The 17,461-nt window shown below is 41.4% G+C and overlaps 1 protein-coding gene across 2 annotated transcripts; it reads left to right on the top strand.

Moving 5' to 3' along the window:
- The first annotated feature begins 11,493 nt into the window (after nt 1–11,493).
- On the top strand, nt 11,494–16,485 carry LOC144709628 (Pyridoxal phosphate (PLP)-dependent transferases superfamily protein). 2 transcript variants are annotated; one of them, XM_078583216.1, is made up of 5 exons: nt 11,494–12,004; nt 12,664–12,958; nt 13,890–14,173; nt 14,252–14,538; nt 16,211–16,485. In XM_078583216.1, exons 2-5 carry the CDS (start codon nt 12,743–12,745, stop codon nt 16,399–16,401), a joined length of 978 nt encoding a protein of 325 aa, XP_078439342.1. In that variant the 5' UTR covers nt 11,494–12,004; nt 12,664–12,742; the 3' UTR covers nt 16,402–16,485. The 2 variants fall into 2 exon arrangements, with proteins under 2 accessions (XP_078439342.1, XP_078439341.1); XM_078583215.1 differs by having other exon boundaries at nt 11,537–12,004; nt 16,205–16,485.
- Nucleotides 16,486–17,461: the final 976 nt, after the last annotated feature.

Genomic DNA, 17,461 nt, shown 5'->3' with positions numbered 1-17,461 from the left:
TCAATGAGAAGTTTGACAACATTTAAATGATAATCATTTCAGAATTTATTGAACTATATTCATTAAATAATGTAAACCAGAGGCGTGGTTTTACTTACAGAATCGGAGACATCAAAAAGGAGTGATGCAAAACTAGCCATCGCACGTTATTTAGGGCATCGCACAGCTTCAGCAAATCATTAGATCCCAAGTCTTCCAATAATGCCTGCGAAAGTTAACAAGATTATGTATCAGTGACAAGTAGATAGATAGATAGATCATACATAGATAGATAGATAGATATATCATAGATAGATAGATAGATAGATTTTCATTTTGATAGGTAGGTAAAGGGATTATTATGTGAGATATCAAGAGAATGAGATATTGAGTGAAACATGAAGAGGGCAGAGGGCAGAGGTCATTTGCTTGAGTGAGATCCTGCAGCGAGCACGAGCCTCTCTCTCTCTCCCTCCCTCTCTCTCTCTCACTTCAAGCTACCCTTTTCCTTTCGGAAAACTCACTTAGCCAAAACTAGAAGATCTAATCTTATCTAGATTATCTCAAATGAATGGAACAATTTCAAGGAGCAACTCAGTTGTGAATCAGAGAGTGAGATATGGGGGAATGACGAGAATGTCTTGCACCTTCGTCATTGGGACTTATCAATGCTAATAGGGGGAGAGATGCCGAGCTCATACAAACCATTAAAAGAATCACTCAGCATAAGCCCAAAACATCAAGACAGAGAGAGATTGAGTGAAACATGAAGAGGGCAGAGCCGCAGAGGTCACTAATATTAATTAACCAAATAAAAGTCATAAGTATCTATTTTCTTTTCTGATGTGGTCTTCATTGTGCAGACGCAACTCAATAGTGAAAAAAAGATGGGTAGATACATTGATACATTTCATATTCAGATATATGTATAGATCGTACATTCTCCTTCGAGAGAGTTTCTTCACCAACTTTGGAACTGCCGAATGGGAGGCGGAGAGTGAAGAGAAAGATTGATTGACGACAGAGCTCCTTGAAATTGATAGAAAAAATGTATTGAGAGAGAGAGAGATTGATTACAAGATAGATAAAAAGAAACTTGAACGATGGAGAGTGGACGGCTCGTGATGATTGACGACAGAGCTCAATGGTGAAGGCTATTTTTTGGGCTAGAGAAGTCGCTTTTCATGGGATAATCGATGGCCAGGGGTGAATTACAATGCAATTATATGATTTCAATGTTTTTTACATTTGTTAATAATTGCGCAACCTTAAATGCGAGGGTTGTGCTAGATTGAACAACTGGGTAGTTTTTCTTTTGTGTTGGCTCTGTGAAAATGTAGACAGAAATTTTTTGCCCACCATTCTATGTAAAAATATTTTTTTCTATTTTTTAGATCCGCAATCTTTAGAGCTATACCGAAATTCACATACCATGATATAGGATTCAACGTTGACAGGAGGATTTTCATACGAATGATCTCACAGTTGCATAAAACAGCCAATTCGATTGTTATAGATTGCAAAAATCAAGAGAATTTTCTTAAATTTGATAGAAAAAATGAACAAAACGGTAACTTACGTCTTCAGATTGGCGATCTCCTCAGGTAGCTCGCCAGTGAGATTCTGCCCCGTAATCTCGAACAGCGAATGGGGAGATTCAACAGGGCTCCGAGGGGGGGGGGGGCGGGGGGATTCGAGCAGGCACTCCTTTCCTCTCCCTCTCCCTCTTTCACTCTCTCTCTTTCTCTCTCGAAATAGAAGCTCTCTGCCGAGTCCCCCGACCTGAATAAATTTAGGGGGGTTGCCCCCCCCCCCTAAATTTCTTCAGAATTTTTTTCTAATGGGGGCTGGCCCACCCCACCCCCAGCCCCCCTTTTCTCCGTCGGGGCACGACCTGAAGAAATTTAATAGGGGGCGCCCCCCTTACTAAATTTCTTCAGAAAAATTTCTCTAGGGGGGGCTGGGCCCCCCCTTGTCTCCGCCACTGATTAGGGCTAATACATCATAAGGAATCATCAAAAAGCTTATTTTATAGTATTTCAACTAAATTTTTTAGGGACTTGATTTGATCATGTTCATTGAGCTATCTCCTCTTACATCAGGTCCAAATCATTCCATCTAAACCACACACAACTTTAGGTAGGACACAATTAACAACAACATGTCTTGAGCTGGTTCACTATTAGGTTTAAAACCACCTAGAGCTTCATACATACCATTTAAGTGAACTCATTATCTACATAACACCAACTACTGACCCTAGTGTGTCCCCAGATTTATTTTGGGATAGTCATATTCATTGGTGGAATTGTTTTATCTTAAAACTAATTAAAATTCCACAACATTTACTGGTATAAATTTTTATTATTATTACGGAACATGATTTGATTCTAATGAATTCCAGTGATATGTGTAATGATAATCGATTTATGATGAGGTCATTGTATGTTGATTAATTTATTTGAACATGTAACCTAATCAGTCTTATTCATATGATATTCATGAAGAACATCACAATGTTTTGATTGAACATCCCTACTTTCTTCTTTTCGCACTAGGAATATGGTTGATCTCATAACCATTAGCGTGGAGATATTAAAAAATCGAAGTAGGTGATTGCCGCTCCGCCATCGCCGCCGCCGTCGCTCACCGCCTGCTGCCGTCGCTCACCGCCTGCTGCCGCAGCTCCGCCAGCGTCGCTGCTGCTGCCGCCGCCACCACGACTGATGCCTGGTGCAGCTTGCCGCTGTTGCCGCTGCTGCACCATCGCCACCCGCCATCTCCGCCGCCGCACCACCACCCGCCACCGTCGCATTGCCGCTGTCGCTCCGGCGCCTCCTCCGACACCGGCAATCGCTAGAGTAGGTAAATTGCTTTTATACCTGGTTATCAACCAAGTCAATTCATGTCATGATTGTGTAAGTCGTAATTAGACTTCAAAGACTATATTTTGGATTAAGGGTCTTGCTTTGGCCATGTGATAACATCAAATAAGATCACTAAAAGTATGCTTTCATACTTCTTTTTTACCTCCTATTTTTAGATTTGCACGAGCATTATTCATCATTTAAAGTTAAATGAGAAATTTGTGATTTATTTTCCTCGGCTGTATTTTTATATATTTTGTTCATTTTTTAAACTTACCCTACTTGACTCCTTAGACTCAAGTGGATTTATCACATCTTTATGGAGTTTTATTTGAAAAAGATGACTAAGGTAAATACAATGGTGAATGTGAGATACAAACTGGAGGAAAGTAGAAACCTAAGCAATATCATAGATAATTAGAAGAGGTCCAACACACAAGAATCACATTTAAACCTCCTTAAAGATCAGGTCAACTAAAAGCAAGAATTGTGGAACTAACCCACAACTCGAATTTGGAAGACCTGTTTTGAATCTGGGAAGAGGGGAACATGGATCTTGGGTGGAAGTCAAGTAATCCTAGCACTCCAAACCCTAGGAATTAAATCCAATGGTTGGGAGAGTTAGGGTACTTCTATTTAATCTCTTCTCCCCTCTCTTTGTATCTCATCTGGGATTTATGCTTCCAACTTATTGTTTGAGGCCTAGTGCATCAGATTTTTTTTATCCATTTTTGTTTTACAATAGTGTGGGTGGAGAGTTCAAGAGTGATCAAGATTCTTGGAGAACGAGAACCAATTGGCCCTTGGGGGAAGTGAGAACAAGGTTTGTGTGATCACCTGAATGTTTGATTTGAATTTTCTCACTGTTTTCTGATGGAGGACCATCCGAAGGAGCACGTTCAGACTCATCATCAACCATGCCATGCAGCTCGAGCCAAAACAATTAACCCGCATTGCAGATATCAGGCCTGACGTCAGACTCCTCCCCGACTATTCCATTTTACGTGTTCCTTTATTATGTGAATGTATCTGTGTTGTATTTCCTTCTACCTTTCAGGAGGCTCCCCTGTATGTGTTCAAGCCTCCCCATGAATGATGTCTAAGTGTGTATCTTTTAATTCACTTTGTACCTTTAGGGGGGGAGTCCAATTGACTTCTTACCCCCCTAAAGAATTCTTTTAGGGGAAAGCCCAATAAGCTTTCCCCTTAAAAGGGCCCACTAGGACCTCCATAACCATTCCCCCTCTTCTATAAAAGAATAGGGAGGATGAACATGGAGGAGGTATGCTTGTTGTTGTTTGAATATCCAGATCTGGAAGTTTAATTGGCAGTTACTGTTATTTAGAGAGTGTCGCCTTTTTTTTCTTTTGTTGAAGATCTTCTTGATCTGATTAGGAAGAAACAGAAATCGCTGAAGATTTGACCATTATCACTGGCTTCTCCAATTCTAGGCGCCAGTAATTTGTTCTCTGGAACAGATCATCGATTTACTTGAAGAAGATTCCTATGTGAAGAGATCCTTGGATGATTGAAGAAGTTGCATATGGAAATTTTGTGTTCTGTTTCTTTGTTATTTCCCTTTTCTATTGGGTGGGTCCGCCATAGATCTGCCCTAAAAAACATAGCGGTAACGGCCATGGTTTGACGGTGAAGACTAATGGTGAAGAAGATTGTTGGTGAAGAGGATCGGTGAAGAAGGTTCGACAGGAGAATGAAGTTGTGAATTCCAGCGGTCGAGGCTTCAATTTGATCCCCTTGTGCTCCAGAAAACATCTCCAAGAGGATTGCGCTGCGTTGAGTATCGATCATCTTGACGCCCCTCCATTCGTTCAGTAATTTGATCGCTGTCAAGAGCCGCCAATCTACGAGCCCATAGGTTGACTGTCGATACACTTCTCACCCCAAGAAAATGCTTGTCATGGATCACATGGTTTGAAATGCAATCCAGCACCGTGTTCCCTGGATTTGCGAGGCCACAATCTTACCGGTGGAGACAACTGACTGTTAAAGCATTCAACTCAATCCAACCTCGAGGCGCCTCCACTGTCCAGCCTCGATCTCCACACTCTGACTCAGTTATTGGTGTAACACGTCGGTCAGTATTGACACTTCGTGTTACGCTCGGAAGGTAGATTTCAAATGCAATGATATGGAGTGAATTAATGTGTATGATTTGAGAAAACTATTAACGAGAAGTACGATGATCGTCCAATGACCTGAAGATGCAGTCCAGCTATGCGACATGTGACGGGTGTTTGTCACAATCAAGTTCCCAATAATCGATATGAACAGATCGAAAGACGACGAGTGGGGGATATTCTCGTCCAAGAGCGTCCGCACCGTCAACATAAACGAATAGTCTCAATACCAGCAAAGAAAATGTCCTAACACTTCGGCGGTGATTAGACCTATAATCAATATGGAAATCTCTCGAGGCAGCGGAGTAAACGACGTCGGTACTGAAAGATGTAATTAAAACTGGTTAAATGGAGGGGAGTGATTGGAAGTGACCTACGGGTGCAATCTAGACAGCAAGGCGTGATGACGCAAATCGATGAGACGATGAACGTTTGAGGAGGAAGCACTTCCAAGAAGTGTCAACTGAATGAATTAATTTCCGTGAAGAGCAAGGTGCCTCAGATCCCCGTTGATATATCCTCCTGTCGTGTCGAAAGAGCGGCTGACTCGATGCTTTTGAGATGCAAGAGGGAAGCCAGCGAAGGCCCCGTTTGGACTCACGAAGAGGATGGAACAGGGAAGTCACAACCCATATGGTTGGTCAACGTAAACACGGACAACCAGCCGGAGAAGGGAAACAATCGTGTCAGAATTCCAGATCAAGGGTGCAGCGTTGCCGGAGATTTGCTGGCATCGGCAGACAACCACGCCCAAATTCAGACACCGGCGAGGTTTAGAGAATTGATAGTTGCCCGGAAGGATGCAGAGGGCGTCGGGCGTCAGATTTGAGCAACCTGGTCATCACTGGCATGAGGAACTCGCAGAAAACACCCGTGGCTAACGGAGTTCCTCAATACGGCTCAGGTTGTCAGAACGGCGAACGGTGGATGGCGATCGATCGACGGAATCACCAAAACAAGACACAGTGAAAGGGTTGCAGAAGCTCCTCGATAAACTGTATAGTGCGGCAGCAGATTGTATGCTGCGGCGGCGTTCAGTAACGGACAATTGATGCTCCTTTCTTCTCACCGGGCACTCCAAGCAGGTGAGAAAATTGAGTCTTCGGAGGATGATTGAAATCTGTAATGGGGCATCGACCAGTGATGAAATTCGTCTGTGAAGACAGTAATCTGATGAGATAATCTTCAAAAAATAGTTCGAATGCTAAACTAAGAAACAATCTTCTTCTCTAGGAGAGAGACGATGAAATTCTGACGCAACGAAGATATACCCTTCTTCTTGGACCGGAGGGAAGTGGTAAATTGCCACTCTGATGCAATATTCGTTGAGATTTCTCCTGTCAGCCACAACACCTCTCGATTCTCCTCTGAAACTCTTCTTTTTTTATACAACAAGCACAATGAACAAAGAAATAACTGTCAGACTAAAAAAAACGAGATCTGAAAGTTCACAATGACTTCTTCTTTTTCCTCCACGTCTGCTCTTCCCTTCTTATATTGGGGAAGTGGCAGTTGTGGGGGAAGGTGGCCCTATTGGGCCCCTCCCTCTTAAGGGGAGCCTACTGGGCTTCCCTTAAGAGGATTCTTTAGGGGAGGAGAAACCCAACAAGGTTTTCTTCCCCTAAAGAGGACACTAAGCAAATTCAAATAAGGAAAGCATTCAGGAGGCCGGTACTCGCGTAGGAGGGGCCTCCCATCAGTCCAACAACAATGAAAACATAAAACCATAAAATTTTGCCCCCGGACATTGGACACGTAGCGAGACGACGATGCCGCTTATCAAACCTAGTAGTGGAACTGTTGATTCTTCACGTCGGCTTGGGTTCTGCGACAGGGCTGGCAACGGGTCAGAGCGATGTCGGCTGGATGGTCCTCCATCAGTTATCATAACATCTGTGTCAGGGCACGGTTCACAGATATCAAACCTGCATCGAGACGCAGCACAGTCGTCAGCCGTACAAGCGACAGCACCTTGGAATGTTGGAAAGCCGTCGGTCGTACGCAAGCCTGTTCTACTACAGCCATAATCCTCTGCTATAATTACCGTTGAAACAACAGGTGGCCAGGCTCAGTGATGAAGACTTGGCCGTAACATGTGTCATCATCACAGAGCTCACCATGCCGTCATTAAAACGGCTAACGTCTCTTCGTCTCCTTTCTATTCTATAAATAGGACCTTAAAATGATTGTTGTAATTCACAGAATTTTCTTCTAGTCCCTTCTCTGCAATTCTATACTATTTCTTACTTCCTCAAGTTCTCCATCTCTTCTCTACTGTTTCCTCAATTCTTGTCACTGACAATAATTGTGTTACCCTCATTTCAGACCGCGCAATTCTACCATGCCCTTTCAGTCATGTTTTGCCCCATCAAGGTGCTGACACTGGATTCTTCCGGTCTTCTATGTTGATCAACAACATCTAGCCAGCTCCTTAGACGATCTTCAGTCATTCCCAGAGCCGTTGCCCTATCTTCTTTGATCGTTGACATAGTGTGCGACGTCCGTGGAATCCTTTTCAAATCGCGTCAATAACTGCCTTTGTGGTTGCCCACCTATTTGCTTACTAATCTACCTGCACAACTATCCTTGATCAACCCCGACGGACGTGGCTCAGAAGCATCTGAATTTCAATGCTGATTCAGACGCGCAGGACTCCTCTGATTCCTGTTCCCAAAGGACAAGGGTGCATCTACGGCTGTTGTTCACTGGCGCTACACTTTCAGTCCAATTCACTGCTCGATTAGACAAAACTCTGAGGTATCCCACAATCATTACGAATTTGATGACTGAGATCCTCTCCGCCTTGGATTTCTATTCCAGTTCGTGGTGACATTCACTTCGACTCTCGACTCCGGATCAAGGCACAAGTTACATCCTATATTCCCCTCTCTAATTTGTAGTATTAGTTACTTTTTTCAGTGCCGATATACAACTGCCCCTCTGCCTATGAGAGATTTTCTATGTGTCATAAACTTAGCCACCATATATGTGTTAGAGAGTTTCTTGACAATATCGAACTAAATTTCTTTGATCGTGCGGACGCTCACGGGCGACGAACGTCCCCTACACCGTCGGCCTGAATCCGACAACCGGATCATTGGGAGTCTGTCTGTTTCATATCCCGTCCGGTGTAATCCAACCGACTACATCACAGATCATCTGACAAATGACATACTTATCATTATATTTTAAAATAAACTTTAGGTATCATTTTGCATCTTCATTTTAGTGTTTTGTGACCGATCTGTTCTTCTTGTATAACACAATCGGAACAATCCTGATAGTTGTGCTACATCATTTTCTATAGGTAAACATTCTAGTTGATAGCCTAGATGCTTTACAATGCATCAAACGATACTCAAACATTCCTCATGTAGCAAAATTTACAATATTTTTTGTCCACTAGTTTCTGCCACCTAGCAGCATGCCACTGCTAGCAAATTTTGCTGCGTAAAGTCTGCCTAAGGTTTTATTTTTGCTTAAAATTTATTTATTGCCTTATAATATACCAAAAAATTCTTTAAAATCACAATAAATTATTAAAATTGATAGAAACAACATAAATATTTATTTTATATATTTAAAATAGTTTCAACTATTTTTCCTTCATTCCATTGATTTGCTCTTTAGAAAATAGTTTAAAAAATCCAAAAAAATATTAAATCACCCAAAACTTATTTTAAAATATATTTGAATTGCAATTTATGCTCTCATTACCTGCTCCTTTTGGAATCAACCCTTACTTACCCTCTTCAAAGTAAGAAAAAGTTTTATCAATATTGTTGCATAAATTAGAGTCTTAAAATGAATTATTGAACCCAAATTCTGGTTTATCACTATGACTAAAGAGTTGTTGCTTGTTTTTAGCAACAAGTCCATGATGGTGATTGTGTGATCTAGTTATGATTGTTCGGGCCAGAATAGGATTATATATCTGAAGGAAGATGATGTAATGAATTACATGGCCTAAGTAGTAAAAATATCAGAAAATGACATCTCTCATAATTTTCTAATGGATTAACCCTATTAAATGCAACCAATGGAGGTTTGATAGTCAACCATGATAGAATTTCCAGATCAAGCATCAAAGCAACATATAAGTCCTTGGCCAATACAGAAGGAAAAATCCTATAGATGAGATATTTACATCAAGAAGTTTGAAATCTAATTGTGATACCTCCCACATTGTGTTGTGATAATCATGGTGCCCTTACCAGGAAGTTGGCTAAGTATTTGAAATCATGAATCAGTCTGTGAAGATTGATTTCCACTTTTCAATATATAAATTGGTACCAAGCAGGTGACAATCAACTTCATCTCTAGTAGGGGTTAGATTTGACACCTGTTTACACACCCTTACAAAAATTGTGTGTCATCCTTATAGACAGGCACCCTGTCATCTTGGTGGTGAACTTGAAGAAGTTTCGCCACAAATACTTCACCTCACAATTATGATGATGTGAGATAAAGTATTTTGGATAGCAATCCAACCAATTTTCACATTATCTCACATTTACGATGATAGAGCATTTGTGATACCAATCGTTGACTTATTCAATCCAACCAATTATAAAAAAACATTTCTCATACCTATAAGATAATGATCTGTACTATTAGTTGAAAAATATATAATATAAGACAACTCATAACTAAAGAATAGAGCACGTACCCCTAGTCTGATATAACAAATACTTTATCTCACATTTATGATGGAATTTAACCAGATTCATTTAATGGGGCTAATTTACAAACTTAACCACACTTCTAATGGAAATTAATTATAAGCCTAACCGCACATTTGCAACACTATAAATACCAAAGAATTGTAATTAAATGTTTACAGGATGGCAATCCATACCAAACACTCTCTGCTATTTGATTGTCTCTCTGTCGCTATATCAACTTCATTTTCTTCAAAGAGGACAAGGACAAGAACTGCAAGGGCAAATACAGTGATGATAGAAAATCCCCCTGACGCTAAGAGAGGCTCCATGAGTGTTGGTCTGGGATAGATGACAAGGCTTGTGTCTATTATTTACTCATGCATTAACATTGCCACATTATCAGATCTTACATTTGTTTAATTTTGTAAATTATAATCGCACTCTACCTTGGCTATGACAAGCAGATGGGCCATTAATGGGGTAAACCCTCGGTATTCGGAATTTTTGTAACTTTTACTTTTCCTTGAGAATTATTTTTTGTCACGAGAAGGCACTTTGTCATTCGGTGAGATGTACACAACTAAAATGACAAAACTACGGGTCCCAATAATAGATGCAATTATAATTGTGGCAAAGATCCAGTCGGCTTGACCGTCGCTAGCGCTAGTCGTTTATAGAAGAGAATATCTCGAGATTGATCTCAACATATAGAGATAGAGAGATAGAAAACGATAGAGAGAGGGAGAGAGAGAGATAGAGAAGAGATAGAGAGAAAAAGAAATCGAGATGGAGAGAGAGATAAAGAGAGAGAAAGAGAGAGAAAGAGAGAGAAAGAGAGAGAAAGAGAGAGAAAGAGAGAGAAAGAGAGAGAGAGAGAGAGAGAGAAATCGAGAGAGAAGAGAGAGAAAGAAATCGAGAGAGAAGAGAGAGAAAGAAATCGAGAGAGAGAGAGAAAGAGTGAGAGAAAGAGAGAGAGAGAGAGAAAAAGGGAGAGAAAGAGAGAGAAAGAGAGAGAGAGAGAGAAATCGAGAGAGAAGAGAGAGAAAGAAATCGAGAGAGAGAGAGAGAGAAATCGAGAGAGAAGAGAGAGAAAGAAAGCGAGAGAGAGAGAGAGAGAGAGAGAGAGAGAGAGAGAGAGAGAGAGAGAGAGAGAGAGAGAGAGAGAGAGAGAGAGAGAGAGAGAGAGAGAGAGAGAGAGAGAGAGAGAGAGAGAGAGAGAAATCGAGAGAGAAGAGAGAGAAAGAAATCGAGAGAGAGAGAGAGAGAGAGAGAGAGAGAGAGAGAAATCGAGAGAGAAGAGAGAGAAAGAAATCGAGAGAGAGAGAGAGAGAGAGAGAGAGAGAGAGAGAGAGAGAGAGAGAGAGAGAGAGAGAGAGAGAGAGAGAGAGAGAGAGAGAGAGAGAGAGAGAGAGAAATCGAGAGAGAAGAGAGAGAAAGAAATCGAGAGAGAGAGAAAGAGAGAGAGAGAGAGAGAGAGAGAGAGAGAAATCGAGAGAGAAGAGAGAGAAAGAAATCGAGAGAGAGAGAAATCGAGAGAGAAGAGAGAGAGAAGAGAGAGAGAGAGAGAGAAGAGAGAGAAAGAAATCGAGAGAGAGAGAAAGAGTGAAAAATAGAGTTAGAGAGAGACAGAGAGGGAGAGAGTGATAGAGAAAGATAGAGAGAGACTGAGAAAGGTAGAGAGAGAAAGAGTGAAAAATAGAGTTCGAGAGAGACAGAGAGGGAGAGAGAGATAGAGAAAGATATAGGGAGAAAGAAAGAGAGGCTGAGAAAGGTAGAGAGAAAGCGAGAAAGATAGAGTTTGAGAGCGACAGAAAAGGAGAGAGATTGAGAGATAGAGAGAGAAAGAGAGTGATAGAGACAGAAAGACAGAAAGAGAGACAGAAGGAGAGAGAGAGCTAGAGAAAGAGAGAGGGAGATAGATAGATATAGAGACAGACAGAGGCAGAGAGCTCACCAATACAAGACGTCATTCCCGAATTCCCTGCAGACTGCAATATCTCCTAATTAACGAAGCAAGGATTTCTATCTCTCACTCTCTCCATACAAATCCGCAAGCCAATCCCCTCCCTCTCTCTCTTTATCGCCCACATAACATGGGAGTCGCAAGCAGACTAGTGCTCGTCTGTATCAACCTCTCGTTCTGGGTCAATTTAGAACTGGGTGAGGCGACGCTAACATAGACGAAGAAGGCGGCAGAAGAGGCGGAATTTGCAGCGGCTTTCTCCTGCTCTGGGCATGGGTTGGCCTTCGTGGACGGGCTCCGAGAAGATGGGAGACCAGTCTGTGAGTGCAACAACTGCTACACCGGCCCGGATTGCTCGGAATTCTTGCCCTTGTGCTCTGCCGACGCCACAAGGTTTGTGAAAGAATTCATAGACGGGGACATCATAAAAAATAAATAGAGTTGTGACGATATTTTAAAGATAATCAGATATATAAATAAACAGATGGATGAATGGATTTGGATTTATAGATACATCTTCATATAAACAAATAGATCGATGGAAGGATGGATTTGGATTGACATATATAACATACATAGATGGATGGATTAATTGCGGATTGAAAGATAAATCGATGGTAGATGGAAACGTCGATAGACAGACAGATATCTGCGTGTGTCCGTGCGTTTGGTCGCGTTTGTGGATAGATAAAATAAATGGAAAGATAGATAGAAAAACCGATAGATAGAATAGAAGGAAAGATAGATAGATAGATAGATAGATAGATAGATAGATAGATAGATAGATAGATAGATAGATAGATAGATAGATAGATAGATAGATAGATAGATAGATAGATAGATAGATAGATAGATAGATAGATAGATAGATAGATAGATAGATAGATAGATAGATAGATAGATAGATAGATAGATAGATAGATAGATAGATAGATAGATAGATAGATAGATAGATAGATAGATAGATAGATAGATAGATAGATAGATAAGAGTAATTATTCGATCGATTGGTAGAAGTATGATGAACAGATCAAGTAATGATAATCATGCAGTGGGGACCCGAGGTTCCTGGAGCCATACTGGCGGGTCCATTCAGAAGGCGGCAGCGTGGTGATTCCGGCATGGCACCGTATGAGCTACAACGCAGACGGTGGGCCGTCCATGACACGTGAGCTCGAGCGTCACGTCCGCCTCCTTCACAAGTTCGTCGGCAATGCCAACGTAGAGGGCAAATTCATGGTGTTTGGCGCAGGCTCCACGCAGCTTCTCAACGCTGCCCTCCACGCCCTCGCTCCCGATATTTCCTCCTCTCCTGCCACCGTTGTCGCCTCTGTCCCCTACTATCCTGTAACCCGCCAACACCATCATCATCATTATCGCCATAGTCGTCATTGCCATCGTCACTATTATAATCATAATCATCATCAGAATCATAATCATAATCATCGTCATCGTCATCATCATCATCATCACAATCGTCATAGCCTCTCAACACCATCATCATCATCGTGTTCTTCATCATCATCGTAATCGTCATAGTCGTCATTGCTATCGTCACTATCATAATCATCATCATCATCAGAATCATAATCATACTCATAATCATAATCATCATCATCGTCATCATCATCATAATCGTTATAGCCCCTCAACACCATCATCATCATCGTATTCTTCATCACCGTCATCATTATCACCATCGTGATCATCATCATCATTATCATCGTCATCATCATCATTATCATCATAATCATCATAATCGACATAACCCACCTACTTCATCATCGTCACCGTCATGACTATTATCATAATCATCACAATCACCACCATCGTCATCATCATAATAGTTATACACCAGCCTCATCATTATCATCATAGCCATCATCACTATCATCATTATCATCATAATCGTCGTAACCCAACTACATCAGCATTATCACTATAATCGTCATCACCATCATGACTATCATAATCATAAGAGTCTTCTACAGTTCTTGGCGCACTTAGTGGACCCATCAACATCCTCATCGTCGTCGTCGTCATCTTAATCCTCATCATATACATTATCATCAATTTGATTTCCGTCTGCAGATCAAGATTTTGAGTCTTTGCGATTCCTCAAAATTTCCCTCTCAAAATTTGTTATTTAAGACCATACAATTCTTCTGCACTTCTTAGCAAGCTTAGCGGACACATAATCACTTCTTCTTTACTTCATCATCATCTATTATCATCACGTGAATTTCAGTCTAAGCAACACCTCAAAATTTCTTCGCAGGCATACAAGACCCAGACAGCATACTGGAATGATTTCGAGTGGAAAGGAGCGACATCTGATCTGCTCAACTCAACCAGATCTTCGAGAGAGACCGTCATCGAGTTCGTCACCTCACCGAACAATCCGGACGGACGATGGCAACTCGCTGTCGTCTACAGCGCGGCCACCACCTACGACCGCGCGTATTATTGGCCACACTTCTCCGCCATTAAAACCCCCGCCGACGACGATCTCTCCCTCTTCACCCTCTCCAAGATCAGCGGCCATGCTGGCAGCAGATTCGGGTACTCGACCGTATCAAGACAATAATCATTCACATAATCGAATGATTCTTAAGAGAAGAAACTGCGTTGGATGTGCAGATGGGCGCTGATCAAGAACAAGACGATCTATGAAAGGATTGTTATGTACATGGACGAGGACACGATGGGGGTCTCCCGTGATACTCAGCTGAGGGCGCTGAAGATCATCAAGGAGATGATAATGCAGATAAAAAAGAAGGGAGATATCTTCAGGTTTGGGTATGCCTTAACCAGAGATCGCTGGGCTAAACTGAACGCTGTCGTCGCTTCTTCCGATCGGTTTTCTCTTCAGAAGCTCTCTCCGGAGTACTGCAACTACTTCCGCATCACCAGGGATCCTTCTCCGGGTCAGTGACCCTACCGCGTTCTATATTTATCCGGCTGTTTATGTATCTATCTACCTATCGACATCTCTCTCTCTTCCTCTCTCTCCCTCTATCTCTATGCCTCTATCTCTCTATCTCTCTCTCTTCCTCTCTCTCCGTCTATCTCTCGATAGCTCTCTTTCTCTCCCTCTATCTCTATGCCTCTATCTCTCTATCTCTCTCTCTTCCTCTCTCTCCGTCTATCTCTCGATAGCTCTCTTTCTCTCCCTCTCTCTTCCTCTATCTCTCTATCTCTATCTCTCTTTCTCTCCCTCTCTCTCCGTCTATTTCTCGATAGCTCTCTCTTTCTATCCCTCTCTCTTCCTCTATATCTCTATCTCTCTCTCTTCTCCTCTCTCCCTCTATCTCTCACTATCTCTTGCTCTCTCCCTCTCTCTCCTCTCTCCTTCTCTCTCCCTCTATCTCCCTCTCTCGCTATCTCCCTCTCTCTCCTTCTCTCTCCCTCTATTACCCTCTCTCGCTATCTATCTCTCTCTCTACCTCTCTTTCTCTCTCTTATTTCTTTCTTCCTCTCTCTTTCTCTCTCATGTTTTCTTATTTCTTCCTCCTCTCTCTTGCTCTCTCGCTCTGTTTACTTATTTCTCTCGTCCTCTCTTGATTTATTTCTTCCTCCTCTCTCTCCCCCTCTTGATTTATTTATTTCCTCTCTCTTTCTCTCTCATTTTCTTTATTTATTTCTTTCCTCTCTCTTTCTCCCTCTTTATCTTTCTTTCTTCTTTTCTTTATTTATTTATTTCCTCCTCTCTGTTTCTCCCTCTCTCTCTCACCCTTTAATTAATCCTTTATTCCTCTCTCTTTCTTTGTTTCTTTCTTCCTCTCTATCTCCCTCTCTTTCTTTCTCTCTCCGTGTCACTTTCTTTCTCTCTTCCTTTCTCTCTCTCTCTCTCTTCCCCCTCTCTCTCTTTATTTTATTACTCTCTCTTTAAATATCTGTCTACCTCTTTCCCCTCTCTCTCCCTTTATCTCTCTCTTTCTTTATTGTCCTCTATCACTTTCTCTTTATTTCCCGCTCTCTCTCTCTCCCTCTCTGTACGTCTATGTGCGTGACTGTTCTATCTCTCTCTTTGTCTGGATGTATTTCTCTCTCTCCCTGTCCTCTCAGAGTTCCTCTCTTTCTTTGTCCTCTTCCTAGTGACTCTCTCTCTGCTTCCATATCTCCCTTTCTCTCTCTATATATTATGCTCTATCTCTCTTAAACTTTCTCTCTTTCACTCTCTCTAGCTCTCTCTCTACCTTCTGCTATCTCTTTCAGTCTATTTCTCTCTCTAGCTCACTTTTCTCTCTTTTTATCTTTCAGCCTCTCTCTGGCTAAATTTTTATGTCTCTCTTCCAGTACCTCTCTGGCTCACTTTCTCTCTCTCTCTATTTTCAGCCTCAACCTGTCTCACTATCTTCCCCCATCTCACTTTCTCACTTTCACTATATCTCTCATGCCCTCTCGCTATCTTTATCTTCATCTTACTCATTATCTCTCATTTTGAACATCTTTTAGGCTCTCTCACTCAAAATTTTTAAATAGAAATGTTTTCTTTTTACTACCTCTGGCTGTTTTTATCTCTCTTTCTGCCTATCTCTCTTCAGACATTTATATTTCCCCTTATTCAAGATACTGACTGAGCTGCTACAGCTGCAGCTTATGCATGGTTGAAGTGTGAGAGGGAGACTGACATGGACTGCGCTACAGTGATGAGGACTGGAGGGATAATCCCACGAGAGGGGATACTCTATGGAGCTTCTAGCCAGCACGTGCGACTCAGCCTCATCAAGTCACACGACGACTTTGACCAGTTGTTAACCAAGATGAAGTCTTTGGCATCTCATTAGAGAGCCCAACACCATGTAGCAGTCATCGAAATAATTTTGTATTTTCATATCTCTTATGAAATAGACATAGCATCATAACAGCAAGAGTTGAGTAGAATCATGAATCCTATTTTTGGCAAGTCCACAAAGGAGAATTAGAGGAAGATAGAGGAAAGGTAAATGTGAAGAGAGAGACATATGCAGGGGAAAGGAAAGAAGAGAGATATAACTAGAAAATCAAATATACTATCAGATATAAAGGAGTTGAAGAGAGAAATTTTCAGACGGGAAAAAAGGGAGAGATATTTGTAAAATCAGATAAAAGGCAGTGCATGAGAAGAGAGACACACAAAGAGAGGTGGACATAGGGGGAAAAAGAGGAAATAGGAAGATGGGGAGAAGAGATCAAGAGACAGGCAGAAATAAGGGAAGAGAGGGAGTGTAAAAGAAAGAGAAGGAAGGGTGATGGCAAAAGTCTCTAAGAGCATAACTTAGGAGAGAGAGAAATCAAGGAGAAGAAAAGAGAGAGAGAAATCAAGGAGAAGAAAAGAGAGAGAGAGATATAGTGACTGAGGAGAGAGAAAAATCTAGAATCAGGGATATGAAGAATGAATAAGGGATAGAGAGACATGAGGGAAAAATAAGAGATAGAGAGAGAAAGATACGGAGAGAGAGGTACAACGGAAGGGAAGGAATAAAAAAAACATACAAATGAAAATGAGGAGGGGTGAAGCAAGAGATAGAAGGTTAAAGAGAGCATGTAAAAAACAGGGAGCAAAAGGGAAATAGACAATGGGAAATGAAAATGATAGATAGAAAGATAAATACATAGATATAAAGAGAGAGAGAACCAGACGAAAATATATAGAGACAAGTGAAGTAGAGAAATGTACAAACAATGAGAAAGTAAGGGAAAACACCACAAACAGTGGAAAAAAACAAGAAGAGAAAGGAAGAATAATGAACATACAGAGAGCCCTTGAAGGAAAGAGAATAAAGGGAGATGAGATAAACCTAATGTTAGAGTCTAACATAGGTAGAAATGAATAAGGAAACATTTAAATAGAGAGAATGGGTGAGA

Source organism: Wolffia australiana, chromosome 11, assembly GCF_029677425.1.
Source record: "Wolffia australiana isolate 7733 chromosome 11, ASM2967742v1".
In the NCBI taxonomy this organism is placed as follows: Eukaryota; Viridiplantae; Streptophyta; class Magnoliopsida; order Alismatales; family Araceae; genus Wolffia; species Wolffia australiana.
This window is presented reverse-complemented; position numbering and strand designations above follow the sequence as displayed.

What these genes read in the sequence shown, in the direction of transcription:
- LOC144709628 (XM_078583215.1), top strand. Translation starts at nt 12,743, where the DNA reads ATGAGCTACAACGCAGACGGTGGGCCGTCCATGACACGTGAGCTCGAG. An exon ending in CCTCTGTCCCCTACTATCCT is followed by an intron (nt 12,959 to 13,889) that starts GTAACCCGCCAA and finishes ATTTCTTCGCAG; the next exon opens with GCATACAAGACCCAGACAGC. An exon ending in CACCAGGGATCCTTCTCCGG is followed by an intron (nt 14,539 to 16,204) that starts GTCAGTGACCCT and finishes GAGCTGCTACAG; the next exon opens with CTGCAGCTTATGCATGGTTG.